Source organism: Geotrypetes seraphini, chromosome 13 (assembly GCF_902459505.1).
Source record: "Geotrypetes seraphini chromosome 13, aGeoSer1.1, whole genome shotgun sequence".
Lineage (NCBI taxonomy): Eukaryota > Metazoa > Chordata > Amphibia > Gymnophiona > Dermophiidae > Geotrypetes > Geotrypetes seraphini.
In genome coordinates, this window is record NC_047096.1 from 663,360 (window position 1) to 685,431 (window position 22,072).

General features: G+C 43.3%; 3 protein-coding genes across 5 annotated transcripts in view; 1 reads left to right on the plus strand and 2 right to left on the minus strand.

Moving 5' to 3' along the window:
- EPS8L3 (EPS8 like 3) overlaps nucleotides 1-7,336 on the plus strand; it is a 75,196-nt gene extending 67,860 nt beyond the window's left edge. For all 3 annotated transcript variants that reach the window (XM_033918552.1, XM_033918553.1, XM_033918554.1), the window contains 4 exons: nucleotides 276-392; nucleotides 2,669-2,760; nucleotides 3,402-3,534; nucleotides 6,158-7,336. In XM_033918552.1, the coding sequence (XP_033774443.1) occupies nucleotides 276-392; nucleotides 2,669-2,760; nucleotides 3,402-3,525 (333 nt within the window). In that variant the 3' untranslated portion in view covers nucleotides 3,526-3,534; nucleotides 6,158-7,336. The remainder of the gene's footprint in view (nucleotides 1-275; nucleotides 393-2,668; nucleotides 2,761-3,401; nucleotides 3,535-6,157) is intronic.
- Nucleotides 7,111-11,197, minus strand: LOC117347504 (glutathione S-transferase Mu 5-like). Its single transcript, XM_033918555.1, has 8 exons — nucleotides 11,047-11,197; nucleotides 10,674-10,749; nucleotides 10,151-10,215; nucleotides 9,269-9,350; nucleotides 8,457-8,557; nucleotides 8,081-8,176; nucleotides 7,439-7,549; nucleotides 7,111-7,360 (listed from the first exon to the last, which is right to left on the minus strand). The coding sequence occupies exons 1-8, from the start codon at nucleotides 11,080-11,082 to the stop codon at nucleotides 7,268-7,270; spliced, it is 660 nt and encodes a 219-aa protein (XP_033774446.1). The 5' UTR covers nucleotides 11,083-11,197; the 3' UTR covers nucleotides 7,111-7,267.
- Nucleotides 11,198-20,964: 9,767 nt separating this feature from the next.
- Nucleotides 20,965-22,072, minus strand: part of AMPD2 (adenosine monophosphate deaminase 2) — a 40,249-nt gene continuing 39,141 nt past the window's right edge. Inside the window, exon 18 of the mRNA XM_033919376.1 lies at nucleotides 20,965-22,046. Within this exon, the coding sequence (XP_033775267.1) occupies nucleotides 21,831-22,046 (216 nt within the window). The 3' untranslated portion in view covers nucleotides 20,965-21,830. The remainder of the gene's footprint in view (nucleotides 22,047-22,072) is intronic.

Sequence of the window (22,072 nt, forward strand, 5' to 3'; positions counted from 1 at the left end):
CTCTAGGTGCAAAACCAGCATGGGGGTTGGTTTTGCCACAATGTCCACTCTGCCCAAATTACACCTCTGATGATACCTATATGCAGATGCTATGAAATCTTTCCATGTGATGTAACAGATGTATATAGCCATGTGAGTTTAGAAAAGTTTATTTTCTGTGTCTAAGAAAGAAAAGGTTTACATAAATTATTCCCTCCACACACCAAATTAAGCCACGTGACACATTTCTGTGCCTGTGGCATAATTTGATTTTAACACATTTTCATTTTTATTAGGTCCTGGATAAAAGCAAACAGTGGTGGATGGTCAGAAATAGGAACCATGAAATAGGTTATGTCCCCAATAACATCCTCGAGCCAACAAATAACCAGTCTGGGAACAGAATCAACCAGGTATGAATCCGAATCCCAGAACCAGAGTGGAGGAGGAGCCTAATGGTTAGTGAAGTGATTGGGGAAGTGGATTTGATCCCCACTGCAGCTCCTTATGACTCTCCAATTGTAAGCCCTCCAGGGACAAGAATGTAATTCACATTGAGCTACTGATCAAGGCCTGAGCTACATCCAGATGTAAAACCCTGGAGCAGGTGTATAATACAAAACAGTCCAATATCACTTAGGACCATACACTAATAAGACTAAAAGGCCTACTTTGGAAAAAGCAGCTCTGTAAATATTTCCATGCCTTCCCATTATCGTATTTGGCTTGACACCATTTGTCTCTCCTGCCTCAGTGTTGTAGCCTCATCCCTCTGGAACTCCCTTCCGATTACCCTTAGGGCAGAATATTCCTATTTGAGATTTAAAGATACCCTGAAAACGTATCTTTTCCAACAGGCTTTCATCTCCAAAGTGCCCTGATATCTGTACTGCTTTGAGGTGGCTTTCCCCTGTCTTTTCTTGTTATCATCTAGCATTAGTTTGCTGTAGCTACACTGCAATCACCGTTATTCCAACCCTGTATTCTTTCCATGTTTTTATTACATTGTAATTCAATTCTCATGTTTCCCTTTGGCTGTTTTTAAAAAAAATCCTTTTTGTGTTTAGATCCCAGTCTGTGATTTTAATTGGCTTTGGGCAGATCCCCATCCACCCCCTTTATCAAGCTGCACTGCCGAGCCGCCTATAGGCCCCGTAGAGCATAGAAATCTGGTTGCTGGCGAAGCAGTGGCATCTTTGACATTTCTGTCAAGATAAGGGCTTTTGAATTTAAGTATGTTCACAAAGCACCATTTAATTTGAGCTTAATTCACAAACAAGAAGGAGTTTTTGGACCAGTGATTGAGACATGACAGACTACTTGTCTCTCCGTTAACTGGTGCAGGAGTTTAAAAAAGGTCTCCAAGGTCCTTTTCTCCTATTACGTTTCTGCTATTCAAGGGGTGCAATTATTATACACTTCAGTTTATCTGTTTGCACTCAAAGTTGCATTTGGTTACTGGAGGGTTTTTATGCCAAAGAGGTTTTTGCCTGAACACCTTCAACCACTGTTGTGGGGTGGGAGGGTTTGTTTCTGAGGCTTTTTCCTCCCCTGAGTTTTCTTCTTTTTTTCACCTTGCGCCATGTGAAAGTGTTGTATTGCCATTGGATTTTCATTATATCTGTGTCATTTAGACCATATAAGTTTCCTAACCATGTTTGTCCCAGTCTCTGGTTTCCACTTTCCAATATCTTCTCTTAACTCTCTTTCCAGGGTTTCCTGTGCATTTGTCATTTTCTCTCTCTTCCTGTCTTCTTCACTTCCTCTACTGCAGCCATCTCTAACATTAATCTTTCCTTTCAGCTTTTTTCATCCATTCTTACAGTCGTCTTCAATCACACATCCTAGCCCTCCCACTGCCCTTCAACTTTCCCCTCTTTTCTAGTATCACCCCCCATGGCTGTCATCTTACCTTCCCATATCAAGCATCTCTCATTATTCACACCTCCCCCATCACCATGCTCCTCCTCCTATGTCCACCACCATCCCCAAGCTACCACATCCCCTTCCTTACCCTCTCTCCAATCCAGTATCTCCTGTTCCATGGTCCCTGCTCCAGACACCTGTTCTACCCCCACCCCCACTTAATATTATCTCTTTCCCCCCTCCTTCCCTCTCTACCACCTCCATTGCCACTTTTCCAGGCCCTGATATAACATTAAAAAACCTAAGAAGATGCCCAAGCCCAATACCTCCCTGAGCACTACTGCTGGCTCTACCTGTCCTACCCTTATATCAGAAAGGGTGGAACCTGCAGGGGAAGGAGACTGTGCAGAAAAGAGCTCTCTTCAGATATGCTCCAGCCACTGAGAGTCGGCGCTGTTACCGGCATGGCCAGTGCTAAAAACCGCACTACAATTTTATAAGAGGGGGAGAGGTTAGTTTGTGATGACATATTTCATACTGGGCGAATGTGTGCTCTGTGAGTCCAAATATATGGTTCTCTGTTAGCACTGACTGTACAGGCTCAATCTATTCTAGTCTGGCTTTAGTTTTACAGTGGGTGGATTGATGCTCTTCTGCTCACTGCAGTGTGTAAGATGCTGCCTTTTCCTAGGTACACTCTTGTTGTGCGATGTGTGGATTGCTACTAAAAATCATGTTTTCCATATAGATGGGGGGGGGGGTCAAAAAATGATGGGCCCCGGGTGGTTCGCCACTGGTTAACTTGAAACCTATTTCCTTCTAGAGTCTCGATCCAAGCGGTGCGCTGATTCTGCACAACAGGTCCAGACCTGAGGAAGTCTCAGCATGGCTAAGAGACCAGGGCTTCTCTAAACTGTAAGTACTTTTAACATCCACTTCCTCTGTGTTCCTACAAATGAAATTCTCTCTCTTGTGTCCCCTCCGTCCCTCCTTTTTTTTCTTGAAGAGCTTTATTTATTAATAATTTTTTTGGGGGGTTTGAAATGTTTTTATTAAGAAGCAAACAGACAATGCCAATACGACCAAGCAGTATCCAAAATCATAGCAAATACAGGACATAGTCCAACTCACAGGTGGTGAAAAGGGCAGAAGAAACAATAACAAAAATACCATTTTCAAGATGAGGTCCAAATCCAGAACCCGCACAAAAATCCAGTAGTGAACATGACAATTTTCAAAACGGAGAAACATCTATCTTTTTGTTTTGAAAATGGGCAATTTTCAAAGGACTCAGCACATAGGTAAATGGCTTTTAGAAATTGCTCCCATTAAGGGTAATTGTACAAGCCTTTTCTGTACAGCAGGAAGCCTGGGTTATAAACACACACTGCACAGCACTTTACATATACTTCTGTACTGGACAACCACCAGGAAATGGGTTACAGCCACCACCTGTCAGCTTAGGGTTATGAAGCACCAGCTACAATGCAGAATTACACTTTCCATTTATTTAATATCCCAATTTTTGTTTTCTGCTCACTTTGGTTTCTGACTAGGACAGTGAAGTGTCTTGGAGTGCTAAGCGGAGAACAGCTGCTGGAGCTGAGTAAGAAAGATCTGAAACTTGTTTGTCCAGAGGAAGGGGAACAAGTCTTTTCTCGGCTGTCTGCCATGAAATGATCAGAAAGGGTAAGAGAACCAGCATTCCTCCAGCCCTGTCTTCTCCTGTATTTCATGGTGCATTACCCCTGTATCTTTCTAAAGGCTCTGCATTTAGGTGGGAGCCAGGAAACTGTGATACCAAAGAACCAGACGTCTCAAATTGAAAGTTAACAATGGCAAGTGGAATTGGGTTTCCCTATGTGAGGCTGATATGCACAGACAGGGAAAGGGACTTTGGGGTGAAAGTGTCAAAACAGTGTGACAAGGCAGTGGCAGTAGCCAGAAAGATGCTGGGCTGTAGAGAGTCATAACCAGCAGAAGAAAGGAGGTGTTGATGCCCCACCTGGACCAAATCCTATCAATCCCGTTCTTAAAATCTTACGCGTACATCTTGACCGAAACTTAGCGTTCAATGCTCAACTTGATGCTTTAGTAAAGTTTTTTCACTATGGAAGCTTTGCACAATTAAATCTTATTTTGACTTTTCGTCCTTGGTTCTGAGTACTTTAAACTATTGTAACATCATTTATCTAGGTTCTTATAAAAGAAATCATTGGGAGGAGGCGAATCATCCAAAACACGGCTGTGCGTCTAATTTTCAATCTAAAAAAATCATACTATCGAAAGTTGCACTGGCTTCCGGTAGAGGCAAGAATAATTTTTAAATAGAAGTTTTGTCAACTAAATCTTTTATGTATGTTGAACTTGTAACCTGTTCTGAGAAAACAAATTCAATACATAAATAGCATTAAAGGTTTGTATCCTGGTTTGGATAGGCTGGAATGAGCTTTGAACTCCAGTAGTTCTGGGCAGATTTCTTCAGTCTAGCACTCAGTAAAGTCAAAGAAAAAGTGCTGGGCAGACTGGATGAACCTTTCAGGGCTTTTATCTATCTGCCTGAAATTTCATTTACTCTGTTACTATGAAAACAAAGCTGGCGTCACCAGACAGAAAAAAGGGATTTCAGAATGATGGTGGTCAGTGTTGAAACCCTCAGCAACTGAAAAGGTTGATTACAAAAGCAGCTAACGATGTATCTTCATAGATTCGTTGCCAGATAGAAAAGATTCAGACAAGAGTCACTAAAACAATAAAGGAAATGAGATGACAGCGTACAAGAGTTTCATAAAATCCTGAGCGCATTTGCTTACCTTTTCGAACAGTTTTAAGAGTAAGAACATCTATTTCCACTTGCAACAATTAAGCTTGGGATTCACTGTCAGAGAACATAATCAAGGCCAGTAGAGTAGTTAAAGTTAGAAAACATCTGGAGATGTTTCTAGAAGAGAGATTCCTTGAGAATCACTGACCAGAGCACTTAGGGCCCCCCCCACCCCACAAAGCCACGGGAGCAATGGGCTTTGGGGCATCGCTAGAGAGGGTCTGTAAGAGGGGCCCTTCGGGAATCTCCATTTCTCACTCCTGGGAGTCTGCAACAAGGCCCTGATCTGCCAGGCAGATGCTGTTGAGAGAGAGAATGGGTTAAATCAACATAGCAGTTGGTTTGTGCAGAGGGTCTGGATTGTGTCTTTCACCTTATTCAGCTAGTCTACTTCAAATACAATAAGACTGATTTAAGAAACTAACTTAAGACGTTGGTCCTGTGTTTCAGAGTTCTATTTCTTCGTTCTGCACCAACTCAGTGAAAGTAACAGAGCCTCTGAAAGCTTTTTGTGGAAGCTCCTGGTTGGGTTCTGGAGTCAGGTCTTCTGCTCCTTGGGCCAGTTGAGGCTGGCTGCATTTGACCTATTATCCATTCAGTTGTGTCTGAGCCTTGGTTACTCTGTAGGCCCATCGTCTCGCATTAGAGCAGTGGTGATTAATTCAATCCTCACGAGACCCACAAGATAAATATTTGTGCACTACCTCCATTCTAATTAAACCTCTCATGCGTGGTGGTGGTGGTGAATATCCTGACTGGTGAGGTGTGGCCTGAGAACCCTGCTTTAGGCTGAAACACAAGATCTGGATACAGGGTCTTTGAGCACAAGAGCTACTGCATGACCCCTAGCCCAGTGGTGCAGTAAGGGGCAGTGGCGCCTCTCCCCACCCTGCGTATACCCCCTTTCCTTTCCCCGTGCCCTTTTCTTGCGAGAGTTGTTCCCTCCCCTCTCTCATTTGCTTGCTTTTTCTCTCTGTGCCTTTTTTGAAAAGCAGACAATCTGGATGTTTTATGCTTTAATGGTAAAACTGCTAAACTAATCTAACTGGAGGGGGGGGGGGTTATGGATGTGCTACATGTGGATATGTCTCAACCTGTGTACTTCACAGATCCAAGGAACAGACGAAAACAAAACCAACTGTGGAGAAGATGTCCAAGATGCAGGCTTTATTGAAGATACAATCTTTTAATCCACATGATAAAATGTCTGTGTTTCGACTACCCTGTCTTCCTCGAGCAAGACTGTATATAGCCTTTGATCCACATTTCTTTGCCTTAGGACTTTCCAGGGACCCCCGAGGAAGACAGGGTAGTCGAAACACGGACCGTGTTGGGTCCTAGACATTTTATCATGTGGATTAAAAGATTGTATCTTCAATAAAGCCTGCATCCTGGTTTTGTTTTGTCTTTTTTTCTAAGAGTATTGCACGCTATTTTTAACTGTGGGTCAAGGTTTATCTGAACCGACTTGTTTTTGGTTTTTTACAGCTTGGACACAGTTCTCACTGTCATTTCTTACTGATGCACAGGACAGCGGCATCATGTGAACCTTTGCTAATCTGAGAAGTGGAACCGTGTTTCTGAATCACATTTACCGTTTACCATTTCTTATGTTCGCACAATTCCTATCCTTGCATTTAGAGATTCAATTTCTTCAGGCCAGCTTCTTAACTTTGCGCTGTAAAGGGAGGGATCTTATCAACTTTCTTCTCTGTCGCACAAACCTAATATTCTGTACATGTACTTTAGAATGGGGTCCTGAATTACTATTTACTAAATGCTGCTGTCAAATATATTTAACATGTAACGTGTGCTACCTTTATGTTCCTGATAAAATTCATGTTGCTGATGAAAAGAGGTGAAGCCAATCTTTAAGCCTTAAAGATGGGGTGGGGGTGACAGCACTGTTGAGTTTTAGCTGTACACTTTCTCGCTCCAGGCAAGCGCCAACCACACCCTTTCCCTGAGCATTAACAAAACATTCCTGCATTTTTCTGGGCTACAATCGACAACAAATGTTGATTACCGAGTTTTGCGTTTGCCCCACCACGATCACAGTCAGTTCAGCTAAATCCAGGAGTTTGTAACCAATGCAAGAATGTCCATAAATGCTCCTAAATCACCAAGGCACGTGACAAAATTAGGATAACCCACAAAATATTCAGTTATTTCAGCCAAAGAGGGTAACAATAGGGGGTCCTAATTTATTCCTCAGTTAGCAATTACATTTGTGTTGTTTACCTGCAATTACATCACTTTCTTTTCCAGAGATAAATAAAAAAAGATTAGACCATCTCTTAAGAAAGAACTGAATATTTCATGAGGTGTCCTAATTTTTTCACATTACAGTCACTGAAGACGAAACCTCCTCCCATAACCTAGTGTAAAGGACACAAGCTAAATTGCCCCCCAAAATGAGAGAAATTGTGAAACACAAGATGTAGTTTTTCTCCACTCTTTAATGACTGCTAGATCATGTATAACAATTCTAAATGGAGATTTCAAAAGCTTTGCCTCCAGCCTCATTTTTGTATACTGCGTTCTCTGACTGATTTCTAGAAGGTGCTCTATGCTCTTTCCAGCTCAGAAACAGCTCTCCTACTTCTGGTTGCACCATTTAGCGATCCTGTTGTTGATTGGAGTCTTTATATAGCGATCAGACTTCATGTAGGCGGCGATCTTGTCCAAAGCCTACGGAACAGACACGATCTTAGAATACTGGGTACTGAAACTGGGAGAACACATTTCGTTCTGGGGAATAGTCTTTACCTCAACACGGTCAAGAAATGATGTCAGGTTTTGAAACTGCTCAAGGCATTTGGGCTCAAGCATTCGATGCTGATCCAGAACATCATACATAACGAAATCAACAAAGGTAATCTGGAAACACAGCAGAAAAGGAGGTATATAAAGACCAGGGGCTAAGAAAAGAAGATCTAAAGGCTTTACAAAGGATCACAAAAGTGAGGCCACAGAAAAGAATATCAAGTAAAGCTGAGAGAAACAGAGGTGAACATGAGAGTGGAAATAGAAAAGATGGCGAGACTTTCTTCAGGTACAAAGCAAGAAAGGCCAGAACTAAAGGATGCAGAAAGCCCTAGAGAGGAGCTGTGGATAACTAGAAGCATGTTCTCTTATCCAAAGGAAGTAGATACAGCACCAGCCACAGGAGAGGTTTCTGAAGAAATTGTAGGCTGAAAAGCAGCAGCAGATAGCAGAGTCCCAGACAGAGGGAGCTCAGAAAGGTTCTGGCGGACAACCTGAATGAGGTGTTTAATAGATTCCTGGAGAGATGGGAAAGTACGAGAAATCAGAGCCTCACCTCGGGGGTGGGGAAAGGCCTGGAAAAGAGCAAGGCAGGAAAACCAGCCACTGGCCCACCCCTCCCACACCCCCAAAAACTGCAGCTACCTTCTCTCCGGCAAACCACTTCCTTTCGCACAAGAACTTGGAAAACTGCCTCAGTTTTTCAGGAAGTGCGTCAAGATAAGGCCCTTTCAGACTTTCCTATAAAAAGAACAAGGGGGGCATTTCAGCCAGTCACACTTCTCAAACACATTTTAAAAAGGGTGAGTTCAGTTTCTAACCTACTTCTCTCGCACTGTTCCACATGAGGAACTATGAACATTAAATACAACTTCATTAAAAAAAAAAAAAAAATCTATTATCCGAGATGGCGCATTGGAAAAAGGAGAAGATTTAAGGAAGCCTTTAACTCATCTCTTTCCAAAGAAGTAGCGGAAAATGAAGATGTTACCACATACAAACTGAAACCCTATAAACTCACAAAATTGGGATTATAGGCAATGGTTACAAGGCCCATGCGAAAGTCCAGAGCCTGATACAGGACCATATCCACCTTCATGATCTCCTCCTCATTCTCTCCACCTAAAATGCAAAAAGAAAACCGCGTAACATCCCATCCCGTGACCATGTGAAATCCAGTGCATTTAAAAAAAAACCAAAACACTCGGGGCCAGATGCACAACGCTTCGACACCACAGTAGAAAATACCATGATAGGAGCTATCTGTGTGGAAAATCACTGGTAAAATGGAGAGGAACTCTGTCTGGCGCTTGCAATCACTAGGCACAGCTCCTCCCTCCTGTCAAGCTGCTCTGCTGCCCAAATCAACTGAGCCACAGGTCTACTTGAGGCTGCCAGCGGCTTTGGAGCTTCCCCTGCCGCCGATTGGCATCTTTGGGGGAGCCCTGCTGGCTCAGCTAGCAGGGAGAGCAGAAAACCAAGTAACCCCCAGAACAAAACCCTGGTGAGCCATGTGCTGGTTCCGCTGATCCCCCACACCCCATGTCCTTCAAAAATAAATAAAATCAATCAACAGGAGGGCTGCCCATGCCAGGACCCACCCTTCAAAATGGCAGGCCTTCCACTTCCCGGTGCATCCTGGGATGCACTGGGACGGGCCTAAGGCCCTGATTGGTTCATTTGCTTAAGTCTTGCTTGCAAAGAAACCTTTTGTGCATTGGGGCCTCAGTCACTTGCACTGTTCCCTTCCATCACAGCCCAACCTGCAGTACCTTCCAGAAAAGAATACCCTTGTGTTACTTAACACAGATACAGGACGACTCTGGTACTTACACAGCTTGTGTTTGCGCCCTATGTAGCGCAGAATGGCATGACTCTGAGTGAGTTTTTTATCACCATCAATTAGATATGGGATCTTGAAGAAAATAGAGAAGGCAGATTTGTCATTTTGAAACCTCTAATGCTAATCATCCTAAAATGTCCTCCCACACCAACCATGGACCTCATATCCACTATGCCAACTGCACCCCAGACACATCACCACCATCCCTCCCCAGACCCAAGCACAGCCCCCCAAATGCTGCATCCCAACAAACAAACCCCAGCTAAACCACTCTCAATGCTATTTCCCAACCAATGAAAACCACAGATAAACCACTGTCCCTCCCTCCTCTTCCCAGACCCCCCCAACCCACACAGCTAACGACTGCACCTCCCTCCCTCCATACCAATCAAGGAAAATCTGGCCACTGCAGGGAAACCACAGCCCATGTAGCTCTCCTCTTCAACCATAAAAACATAAGACTAGCCCTACTGGGTCAGACCGATGGTCCATCTAGGCAAGGATCCTGTTTCCACAGTGGCCAATCCAGGTCACAAGTACCTGGCAGGAACCCAAAGAGCTGCATGGCCACAATGTTTGTCCTGAAAGCAAGAAAACTATTTCCAAACAGACTCTGGCAGAGTCCAAAGGATGAAAATACAGGATAAGCAGGAAGTGGAAAGGGAGAAAGTCCACTGGGGGGAGGGGTGACAGGAGAGTACCGAGCACAGTGCAAAAACTATAAAAAGGAAAAGAAAATATTAAAAACTAACAAAAAAAGTTACCCTGGAACCTAATGTTTTCTGAATATTTTTCTCTCCAATCCCTCCCCCCATTAGGCACTTCTAGCACAAACACAGAGACAAAACCTGAGCAAGAGAGCTTATGCATACATTTGGAAAGTCCAGTCCCAGTTTCTCTTTGTCCTTGAGCCACTCACTTTTGTCATAGTCGGGAGCTTAAAGAGAAGAAAGCGTTATATTCATCCTAGAGCTGATACAATTTTCCCGTCCGTATCTGCCAAAACTCTACTCTACTACTGCTTATCACTCATATCACATGGGAGTCCCTGGGCACAGATCCCCCTTCCCCATCATTTCATATGGGATTCCCTGGGCACAGATTCCCCCTTCCCCATCATTTCACCTGGGATTCCCTGGGCACAGATTCCCCCTTCCCCATCATTTCATCTGGGATTCCCTGGGCACAGGTTCCCCTTCCCCCATCATTTCACCTGGCATCCCTTGGGCACAGATTCCCCCTCCCCCATCATTTCACCTGGCAGTGCTTGGGCACAGATCCTGATCCCTCCCCCCCTCCTCTGTAACGCACAGCATTAACCGAGGGCCTGCCCTGGCCAGTCCAGTAGGATCCCAAGGGGGGGGGGGGCAATGGCCCCCATCCGCCGGGCATTACCTTCTCCGCAGGAGTAGCGCTTTTCCTGGTACTTGGTGTCAGTGTATTCCAGCAACATACGGATGGGATGTGCCAACTGCAAGAAAGACGGACACAAAGTTCAGTGCAGCCCCTCTCTCGCCTTGGGGGGGGAGGCTTTTACCCCCCTCCCTCTCTGCTTAGGATTACCATAGGAAAAAGGCCGGATTAAGGCATCCGGGTTTTACTTCCAATGCGAGCAAACCCCGGATCTCCTCCCTCTGCTCTTCGGGAGGGGGGGAGAAAATGCACTTTTATGCGCTTAACACGAACAAAGCGTCCGACCGCTCCAACACGGAGCAAATAGTGCAAGGGGGGGGGGGATGAGTCTCCCCCCGATCGGACCCGGACTCACCCCTCGGACGTCCCAGTAGCCCAGTGTCATCGCCATCTTGGCTCAGCTGCGAACTTGCTGGTGGTGGCGTTCGAGGCGAGGAAGAGGAGGCGGAGCCTCGTCCCGCCCCGCCCCCTCGTTGTGAGCCGAGTGCAAATTGTGCAAAAGGAGGACGGATTGAGGCATCCATCCGGCTTTTACTCCCTTGAAAGCAATCCTGGATGTATGTGCAAAGCAAAGAGAAAATAAAGGCACTATACAAATAATCTATGAGCCAAACTTAGGTCTTTTTGGACCCCAGTTCGTTTGCAAAAGTTAGTTCAAAGTCTAATCGACACTGGCGCCGCCATCTTGAAATCAGGACACTGGATCATCTCTTGTCCTTTGATTCTAGAAACATCGATTCCATTGTGGTAATTGTTGAAAACTAAACCTCCATTAGACAAGTACAAAAGCAAACTTTTAATTATTATGACAGGGATTGCCAAGAATTGGCTTAACTTTTCCTCTTGGTGGAAAACTATATGTTTATGTTATAGATATGAAAAAATGAATTCAGATATATTGGGTCATAATAAATTATTTAAAACAACATGGGGTCCATTAACAGATTTTGTTAACCCTGATTACTTGTATAGTGCCTTGATTTGCACGTTCAGCACAGTACTTTAAACATGTGAAAGACGAACATACAATCGAATTAAAACAAAGAGGATTTAGGGAATTTCTCACAGAGGGAATGAGAAAATAGGCCTGGGTAATTTACAAGAACATAATAGACTTCCTGGGACAGACCAATGGTCCAACAAGGCCAGCAGCCAATCCAGGTCACCAGCACCTGGCCAAAATCCAAGGAATAGCAACATTCTAAATAGAATCCCCAAAGTGTAGCACGATTCCGGAATCCCCAGAGTAGCAACATTCCATGCTACCGATCCAGGGCAAGCAGTGGCTTCCCCCATGTCATTCTCAATAATGGACTTTTCCAAATCTTTCTTAAAACCGCTCTTACCACAACCTCTGAGTGAAAAATCCATCCACTTGACCCATTCTCCACTTGAATCCTGTCTCCCTCTCTGCCGTCTCTTTTCTAAGCTGAAGAGCCCTAACCTTTTTAGTCTTTCCTCATATGAGAGGAGTTCCATCCCCTTTACCATCTTGGTGCTCTTCTTTGAACCATCTTTCTTGAGATAAGGAGATCAGAATTGAACGCAATACTCCAGCTGAGGTCGCAGCATGGAGCAATAGAGGGGCATTATAACATTCTTAATCTTGTTAACTCTCCTACTGATGACTGATAGCTTACAAAGAACATAAGACTTGCCGTTGCTGGGTCAGACCAGTGGTCTATTGTACCCAGCAGTCCACTCATGCAGCAGCCCCCAGGTCAAAGACTAGCGCCCCAACTGAGTCCAGCCCCACCTGCGTACATTCTGGTTCAGCAGGAACCTGTCCAACCTTGTCCCAAATCCCTGGGATCTGGGTTGGCCACTGTTGGAAACAGGATACCTTTGGTATGTCCCAGTATGGCAATTCTTATGACTCCTTGACCAGACTCTCTTAACTTTTCCTTTTTCTGTGATCTTTTGTAGTTCTTGAAAGCAAATCTTTTTCTTTACCTTCTCAGCTACTACTTTTCAGAACTAAGGAGTGGTGGAGTGGTTAGAGCAACTGCCTCAGCACCCTGAGGTTATGGGTTCAAATCCCATGCTGCTCCTTGTTACCCTGGCAAGTCATTCAATCTGCCATTGCTCCAGGTATGTTAGATAGATTGTTAGCCCTCAGGGACAGATAGGGGGAATACTTGAGTATCTGATTGGAAACTACTTAAATTTGATAGATCTACTACTTTTCCTCTTTTACTTACTTTCCTTATTTATTTGGCTAGTTTTATATCCCATTCTCCTCAATGAGCCCATAATGGGTTACAAAGTTGACTTGATGGAGCTATGATGGTCCTGGGACAACCCGTCTTGGTGAATTTTACCTTTCACATTATTTTTGTGGTTGTGGGTCTGAGCACATCAATTTCACACAATAAGGAAGTTATAAATTATAAGTCAGCAGTCACTTGATTATTTATTCAAAGAAGTCCTGTGATATTGACAGAAGAAATACAAACAGATTATGACTTTACAAGTGTTCAGTAATGGTAAATCGAGTCAAAAGTTGGTCATTTTGGATGAGCCCTCTCTACACTTGCGGTGATTACTGGTGACTCGTTCTTCAGAGCTCACAATCGTGAGGGTTCATATCATACAAAATTATTATTAGAAAGCGTGCTATGTTTTGAATTCCAGCGGCTAGCCTCCTGATAGCTATTTTGTCTTTCTGACTTATTTTCTTATGGAACGTAATTTCCTGGAATGATACTCAGATAGGCAGCAGCTGGTGGAAGCACACCAGACACAGTGAAGGGGTTCTTTCCAACTGTCCTTTTATTGATAGCATGTGTTCTCCCCCCCCAATCATTTTAACTTGCCTTGATATGCCCTATACCACCCAACACTATCTCAGTCCCATTTTCACCTATGTCTGATATGTGCCCATTCCAGTGCACTCTTTCTACACCAGTACAAATGCTGATAGACCAGGATGGATAAAAATCTAAAGATAGTTTTCTATTTAAGATGTAATAATCCAAAAGTTATTCATCATGAAATAATAATTAGTTTTTAATTATGTAGCATTAGGCTGTATATTCACGCAGTGTTTAATTTTTGTGGTAAATTAATTCCATTAATCCATTCAAAATGCCATGGGCAATTTATCTATCTAGAACAGGGGTAGGCAATTCTGGTCTTCGAGAGCCACAGGCAGGCCAGGTTTTCAGGATATCCACAATGAATATGTATGAGATGGATCTGCATGCACTGCCTCCTTGAGATGCAAATCTTATCTCATGCATATTTATTATGGACTAGAGGATCACCCAGCATTGCCCGGATATCTCAATCCCAGCAGTAAGAATGGCCCTCTCTATGGGGCTGAACTTGGACTTACACGGCATCAGGAGTGTCTCAGTGAACCTGAAAACTATGGATTAGATACTTATCTTTCATATCCTGTAGTCGGGCCTCACGCTGCTGTACTGTCTCTGAAGCTCTAGATGTAGCAGCTCTCGCTTTCATATCCTATAGTCAAGCCTTATGCTGCTGGACTGTCTCTGAAGCTCTAGCTGTAGCTTTGATTGCACTTGGCCAATTACATTATGTTTCCTTAGAGGCATTGTTACAGCAATGACAGCACAACACCGTGTGACATCATTCCCCAAGCTTCACACAATTGGTCAAAGCAATAGCAGTCTTTTTCTATGATTCTTTACATGTCACCCCTTCCCACCCCCACAGTATTTTTCCCCAGATAGTAATTGATAAGTATACCAAGTTTGGTTGAAATCTGTCCATGTGTTTCAGAGTTTTGCTGGAACATACATACAGTACATACATCTGATTTTATATATATCCTGAAAACCTGACCTGCCTGTAGCTCTTGAGGACCAGAATTGCCTACCCCTGATCTAGAAGATATTATCATAGGTGCTTGCTTTCTCATAACTGTCAATTTGTCTACAGAGATAACATGCTGCTTCTTCAAAGCAAAAATGTTATAAAATATACTGTACAGTTGGGAATAAAAGACCTTGGCCCCATTGTTCCTATGCAAATCAATGTACACACTATTAACCTCTTTAAGTGCTAAGTTTATATATCTGCAGAAGGAGCTTAGTGCAAGGAATGGGTAAGAAGTAAAAACAAAAATTAAACCTTTTGAGCAGAATACTCCACAAGTCTTGAGATCTTTGTATATATATAGCCTGAAGTTTATCATATTTTCTCCCTGGAGGAGAAAACTATAACGGCAGCAGGCCATAAAAGAGACCTGGTTTGGGAATATTTTCTATGGGTAAAACAGGCATCCGTACAAAATGCAAACATTGCAACAAAGAAATGCAAGGCCTGGTGGCCAAATGAAACATCATGAGAAGTGCTTTGATGAAGATGACAAAAGGAACGTGTTTGAACAGGCAAGATCTTCAGGTTGGTAAATGTTTTGATTTCATCATATTTCTTAAAAGACTTTTGAGGAATTGACATATTTGAGCAAAAATATATTTATCATTATTGTATGTTACTGTCATTTTGATACAGTTGTTATGAAGAAATAGAGTTGAAACAAGTAAATATTCCATTTTGGGGGAAGTACTGAGTGGCAGTGAATACAGTAAAAAATCCACCCTGATAGTCACTGCTGTTATGATCTGAAGAAGAATCACACAAGAATTAAAGACACATTTTATTTCTCATTCACATCTCTATACAATGGTTCGAGGTACAGTAATAGCATTTGCAAAATACAAGTACAATGGACAAAAAACGCTGACATCTGAACATGATCAGGCACTCAGGGAGCCAAGAAACAGAAACCTTTAAAAGTTCATCAGGAAGGGACAGAGCTGGTGTTAGACACACTGGAGCATGGCACACACCAGGGAGTGGCATAAATACACACGAGGTGAGTCTTTCAGTTGAAAGGAAACTCCAGAATGAGAGGGCATAGAATGAGGTTTCGAGGCGATAGGCTCAGAAGTAATTTGAGGAAATACTTTTTTTTTTTTACAGAAAGGGTGATAGATGTGTGGAATAGTCTCCCAGTGGAGATGTTGGAGACAGATTGTCTGAATTAACGAAAGCCTGGGACAGGCATGTATGATCTCTTAGGAAGAGGAGATGGTAGATGGCCCATTTGGCCTTTATCTGCCATCATGTTTCTATGGACCCAGCCATGCCTGCCTTCCTCAGTGGTAGTGAAGCCCCAGGAAATTTCCAAAAAGGACCCGATTAAATACACATTTGCTAAATGTACCAAGCTCATTCGGAAACCGTTTTAACCTGAACTTTGTGGGTTTACAGTGAGGTGTTGCTCTGGTTATAGGAAGATCAAAATATATTCTAGTAAGCATTTATCACATTAAATAGCTGTTCATTTTCTGTGAGAAAAAATTCTGACTTATTCTTGTGCTTAATTCTGGAATGTTGTAGCACATTTGTGGTGGTCCATAGGATAAAAAAAATAGGGCATTTAGATTTGGCTTTTAGGCCAGTACATAATGACTGTTATGAATGAATACTAATTACTAATTGTATTAAAAATATCATGTGTGTAAACCCAAGAGAACATGTTTAGGACAAAGGCTTAACAATGTGTACTTACCTGGTAAGAGTATGGGTTTACGTATTTATTTAAAAGCTGGATGAGATATATCAAACATTACAACAGGGAAAGGTTATGGGGTGGGTTTCATTACTCTCTTGCTCCTCACTGTATCTCAGTCCACAATATGCATCATTGCTCCCATCTAAGTTGGAAAACTATACACTCCATACTGAAGAATCCCAACATCCACACCTCCTGGACACGTCACACCTTCCTCTGCCTTCCAGAACACATTCATCCTCTTCAGAATCGTTGGACAACAAAGGCTTTCACATCCGGCCTTTCCATGCAGAAATGTAGCTATTCCACACAAAAGAAGATTCCTCTTTCTTACTGATCAAATTGAATGTGATCAAATTTGAGCCGATATCTGGAGTGACGTTGCTAAAGAAATCTATTGTAGCGGCACTTAAAATGAGGAAAATAGTTAAAAAGAAGCTAAAAAGATTGGTGGCAAAGGTTAGGACTGTAAACTAGGTGTGGATATTATTTTAAAATGCCATTGTGGAAACCCATACTAGATGTATTCCACATATTAACAAAGGTGGAAAGAAGAGCAAATGAGAGCTGGCATGGCTAAAAGGTGACCTGAAAGAGGCTATTGGAGGCCAAAAAGCATCCTTTAAACCAGTGGTTCCCAAACCTGTCCTGGGGGATCCCCAGCCAGTCAGGTTTTCCAGATATCCCTAATGAATATGCATGAGAGAGATTTGCATGTCTGTCACTTCCATTATATGCAAATCTCTCTCATGCATATTCATTAGGGATATCTTGAAAACCTGACTGGCTGGGGGTCCCCCAGGACAGGTTTGGGAACCACTGCTTTAAAGAATGGAAAAAAGATCCAAATTAAGAAAATAAGAGGAGACAGAGGGGCATAATCAAAAGTGTGCCTAAAGCTGAGTTGGATGTTTTGTGCAAGATGTCCACCAACTCAGCAGAAAAAATGTCTATTTTCAAAGCTGCCAAACTTCTCTTTTATTTTTGAAAATGAGCTAGATTTAAGTTCTGGTCCTTAGGATGTCTACCTTTTTTGTCCATTTTCAAAAATAAAAACGTCCACGTGAAAAGCATACAAAAGCAAGTTTTGTAGACCTACCCACCAAATACTTTGATCGCAGCAGAAGTAATCCCCATTGGCTGAGCCAGTTTTGGGGATTCCTGGCGATTCAGCTGATGCAGATCACATCATCATCAGATCACACATCATCCACATTCCCCAACATCTCCTGACATCTCTACCCCCCACCCCCGTACCTTCGGAAGAACAAACGACAGGAGGGAAGTTCACTCCCTCCTGCTGCAAATAACAGGGCTTACATTTTTTTATTTTCCATCCTTAAAAGGATATGTTTATAAATGATTCTTTAGTAAACTCGTGGAGAGGCATAATTGAAAGGAACGTCTCAGTCCGTTTTCGTCTAAGTCGAAAGTCGTCCAAAGAAAAAAAACAGCTTAGGACACATTTTCAAAAAATATGTCCAAATATTTTTCATTTTGAAAATCGTCTAAGTATACGTACATAAGAATTGCCACTGCTGGGTCAGACCAGTGGTCCATCGTGCCCAGCGGTCCGCTCATGTGGCAGCCCCCAGGTCAAAGACCAGTGCTCTAAATGAGTCCAGCCTCACCTGCGTATGTTCCAGTTTAGCAGGAACTTATCCAACTTTGTCTTGAATCTCTGGAGGGTGTTTTCCCCTATAACAGACTCCAAGCCGCTAAATCGTCCATCTTTATACCACATTTTCATCCAAGTCAAAAACGCCTAGAACAAGCCCTGTTGGACATGGGAGGAGTCTGCAAAGTGATGGACTGAACACCTAAATAGTGGGGTACCTTACAGGGCACTGTTGTGAACTTCACAAAAAGGATGCCATGTCATCATCTCACTACAGCTCCCTTATAGGTCACGGTGAGCCCCCCAAACCACCTCCAGAATCCCCTAGACCCACTTATCTACCACCCCAATAGCCCTTATGGCTGCAGGAGCCACTTATATGCCAGTACAAAAGGGCTTTGGGGGTGTATAGGGGAGTGCACATGTTTCAATATCAATGCAGTGATTACAGGGGCTTATGGGCATGGGTCCTCCTCTCCATGGGTCCCTAACCCACCCCAAACACGTCTTAAGATGCATTTGTGCAGCACGACTAGGCTTTCCTCTGCCAGGCTGCCAGGTGATGATGTTCTGGAGGCTGAATTTTCAAGTTGTGATGAATATTTTTAGGGAGGAGGTTGGTGATCACTGGGGTAGTGTGTGGGGGGGTCTGTATGGTCACTTTAGGTGGGTTTTGTGACTTAGGCCATGTTTTAAATGGTTTAAGTCACAACGTCCAAGTTCTGTCGATCCTGGGCTGTATAACTTTTGGTTACGACTAAGTCTAAGCCGGTCCACATCCCGCCCTCGACACTCCTCCTGACACGCCCTGTTTAGCTCTGGTCATTCAGCGGCACTATGAAAGGCCTAGGTTGTTTATAAATACGTCCAAAACCCGTTTTTATTATCGGCACTTGGACGTATTTTGACAATGTTCGTCCAAGTGCCGACTTAGGCCTGTTTTGGGACGTTTTTCTCTTTTGATTATGAGCCCCTTAGCGGATCAGGCAGCAATGTGGGATAAACAAGTTAGTACTTATATATATATCTATTTCCACTTCATATCTGGCCTTTAGAAAATCTCTGAAAACACACTTCTTTGGCAAATATTTTGATTAATTCATTGTAATCTTACTGCGAATGTTCAGTATTTTTATCTTTTGTTAACCGCACAGAACCGCGAGGTAGCTGCGGTATAGAAGAATCTTATGTTATGTTCCCCCTTCTAATGCATCTTAGGATGTAGTGGGAGGGGCCATAGGCCCCGATTGGCTCAAAATCATTGGGAAGGGGAAGCCCCGTCATTTGCAGCTTTCCTGCCATTTGCTCTTCCAAAGGTACATGATGTCAGGGGTAGGGGTGTAGGGCTCCGCGGCTCAGCTGATCCTGGCAGGGGGAATCCCCATCAGCTAAGCCGCCAGGAATCCCCGAAACTGGCTCAGCTGATGGAGATTCCTCTGCCGCTATCAGCTGATGGGAAGCCTATGGGTTTTGGTTTTTTTTGCCCCTAAATACATAACTGACCTTTTCTCCTTCTCTGCCAACAGACACAAGAGAAGCTCTCATTCCTACTTCGTTTCCCCCCCAGTTAGAGGTTGTAAACTGAAAAAACACCATGAACACCTTCTTTCACATCAAGCAGCATTGTGGGGTAAAGACCTAGATCAACTGCTTTCACCCACTACTTATGAGGAATTCAGAAAACGTCTAAAAACTCAACTGTTCCTAAAGTATCTAGACAACTGATCCCTCATCTTCTTTCTCCTCCATAGTGTTTCCTCTGTCCTGTTAATCTCTTTCTCCTCAACAACGTATTTCCGGTCCTATTAACTCTCCTCTTCTCCCCTCTTAAATTCAATCAATTTGTACCTCGCTTAATCTATTGTAAACCGCATAGAACTTAACAGTATTGTGGTATAAAAACTGTTATTATTATTATTAAATCTTTGGGTGGTGGGAGGGGGGGTCATGCCTTAAATCCTCCAGTGGTGGTCTTGTCAGTTTGGGCACCTTTGTGGAACTTAGACGCAACTCAAACAGGTCTAACTGCTGGTGTCTAAGTTCGCTCTAGGAAAGCTTTGATTATGGCTGGGGTACATCCTGGTTGAAGCCTGCCCGATTCCCATCCATAACATACCTCCCAATATACCCCTTTGCTTAGAAATACTGCTGCACATCTAGAAAGTTGGTTTTGATTATTGGCACTTGGACTTCCCTGCTATTATGACATCCAAGTGCTGACTTAGGCTGGTTTTTGAACGTTTTAAAGTTTTGATTATGAGCCCCATAAGCACTGGCAAGTTAAGATGCAAAGCTTTGATAAAGAAAGCTAAAAAAGAATATGAAGAGAAACTTGCCAAAGAGGCAAAAACTGGTACATCAGAAGCAGAAATCCTGTGAGGGAATCGGTGGGACCGTTGGATGATCAAGGAGCAAAAGGGGCACTCGGAGGATAAGGCCATAGAGGAGAAAGTGAATGAATCATGGCATCACTTAAACATCCATGAGCTTAAGTGACATGTCACCGTACCACAGTTCATAACTGATGGCCATTTCATCATCTGGCCTGTACTGCAAGCATAATGTATTCAAGTTATAAGCAGGGAAAACTTGCACACAACGGTAACAAATGGTTGAGACTGGCAGCTTATCACCAAGCCATATAAATACCAGAGAAATTAAAATTAAAAAAGCAAAGATATGTTCATTTAAAATAGCACATCTCACAATGAGTCACTAAATTAATCTGAATTAGTCTCTTAGGTCACAAACATATGTGATGCCATACAGGAAACAGAAATTCTCCCAGGGCTGAAACTCCTAAAGTATGAGGAAAAACTAAAATGGTTAGGGCTCTTCAGCTTGGAAAAGAGACAGCTGAGGGGAGATAGGATTGAAGTCTACAAAATCCTGAGTGGAGTAGAATGGGTACAAGTGGATCGATTCTTCACACCTTCAAAAATGATAAAGACTAGGGGACACTCGATGAAGTTACAGGGAAATACTTTTAAAACCAATAGGAGGAAATATTTCTTCACTCAGAGAATAGTTAAGTTCTGCCAGAGGATGTGGTAAGAATAGTTATTGTAGCTGGTTTTAAGAAGGGTTTGGACAATTTCATGGAGGAAGACATGGGGGAAACCAGGTCACTAGTACCTGGCCAAAACCCAAAGAGTGGCTTCCCGCATGTCTTTCGGACTTTTCCTTCAGGAAATTGTCCAAACCTTTCTTAAAACCAGCTACGCACGACTTGGTGATAAATTGTCTTGTGATGAAATAGCAGCAACCCTACTTCCAAATGAAACCAACACAGTTTGCTCACAATCTTTCCAAATGGTTCTACAAAATTTCCTAACAAGGCCTTTTTTCTTTCCAGTGCCCCAATCCACGGCTGTGATGTCAAATGTTGAAGAGGATGTCATGGGGAGACTTTTCTGTCTAGGAAAACACCACATTTCAATAATACTGGCAAAATAAATTATGGATCACATTCTGTGTGCCCTGTTAGGCTCAGTGACAGGGTCTGATGCTAAATGCAATGTGAGATTACAATAAGCGGCTGAGAATTGGACAGTGGCTTGGCAGACAGAGCAGAACCACTTCCACTGCTGCAGTGCATGGGTGGCAAGTTTACACACTGGAGCAGTGTGTAAGAAAGAAGGCATAGAATAAAAACATATCCTTAAAATGTAAAGATTTGAACAAAAACAAACACATCTAAAGTCTATCACTGTAGAAGAAAGATGAAATCCCTTGTATCATGCTACTGCATTTCTGGAAGGGTCATTTGGCTTCCCTATCACAGCCAGCACCGCAATATCAAGGAACCAACCTCCTTAGCAGATAACAGCTCGGAGTACGTCCAGGGAGGGGTCGTTTGTATGGCATTTGGCACTTCTGTCTATCACAGCTACCTACCAAACTCTCCAGCCCAGCCCACCATAGTGTCACCCTTTCTCACGCTGTCTAGAGCTGCAGCCGCTGGCCGGCCTCACTGCGACACTTGAGTAGAAGTCATGGTCAAGGTGTCCTCTTCTGGGATCGTGTCGGGATCCTCGCTGCGCAGGGCCTGTGTGATGAGGGTTAGCTCCTGACATAAGGTTTCAAATCGATAGGCCACACGGATATCAGGCACGTTGGTCCGACGGATATCATTCCCATCTGGCCCCTCCTTGGGGTAATGAGGACCCAGCCAATAACTCTTCACCTGCAAAAGGGGAGAGGGGCAGCACA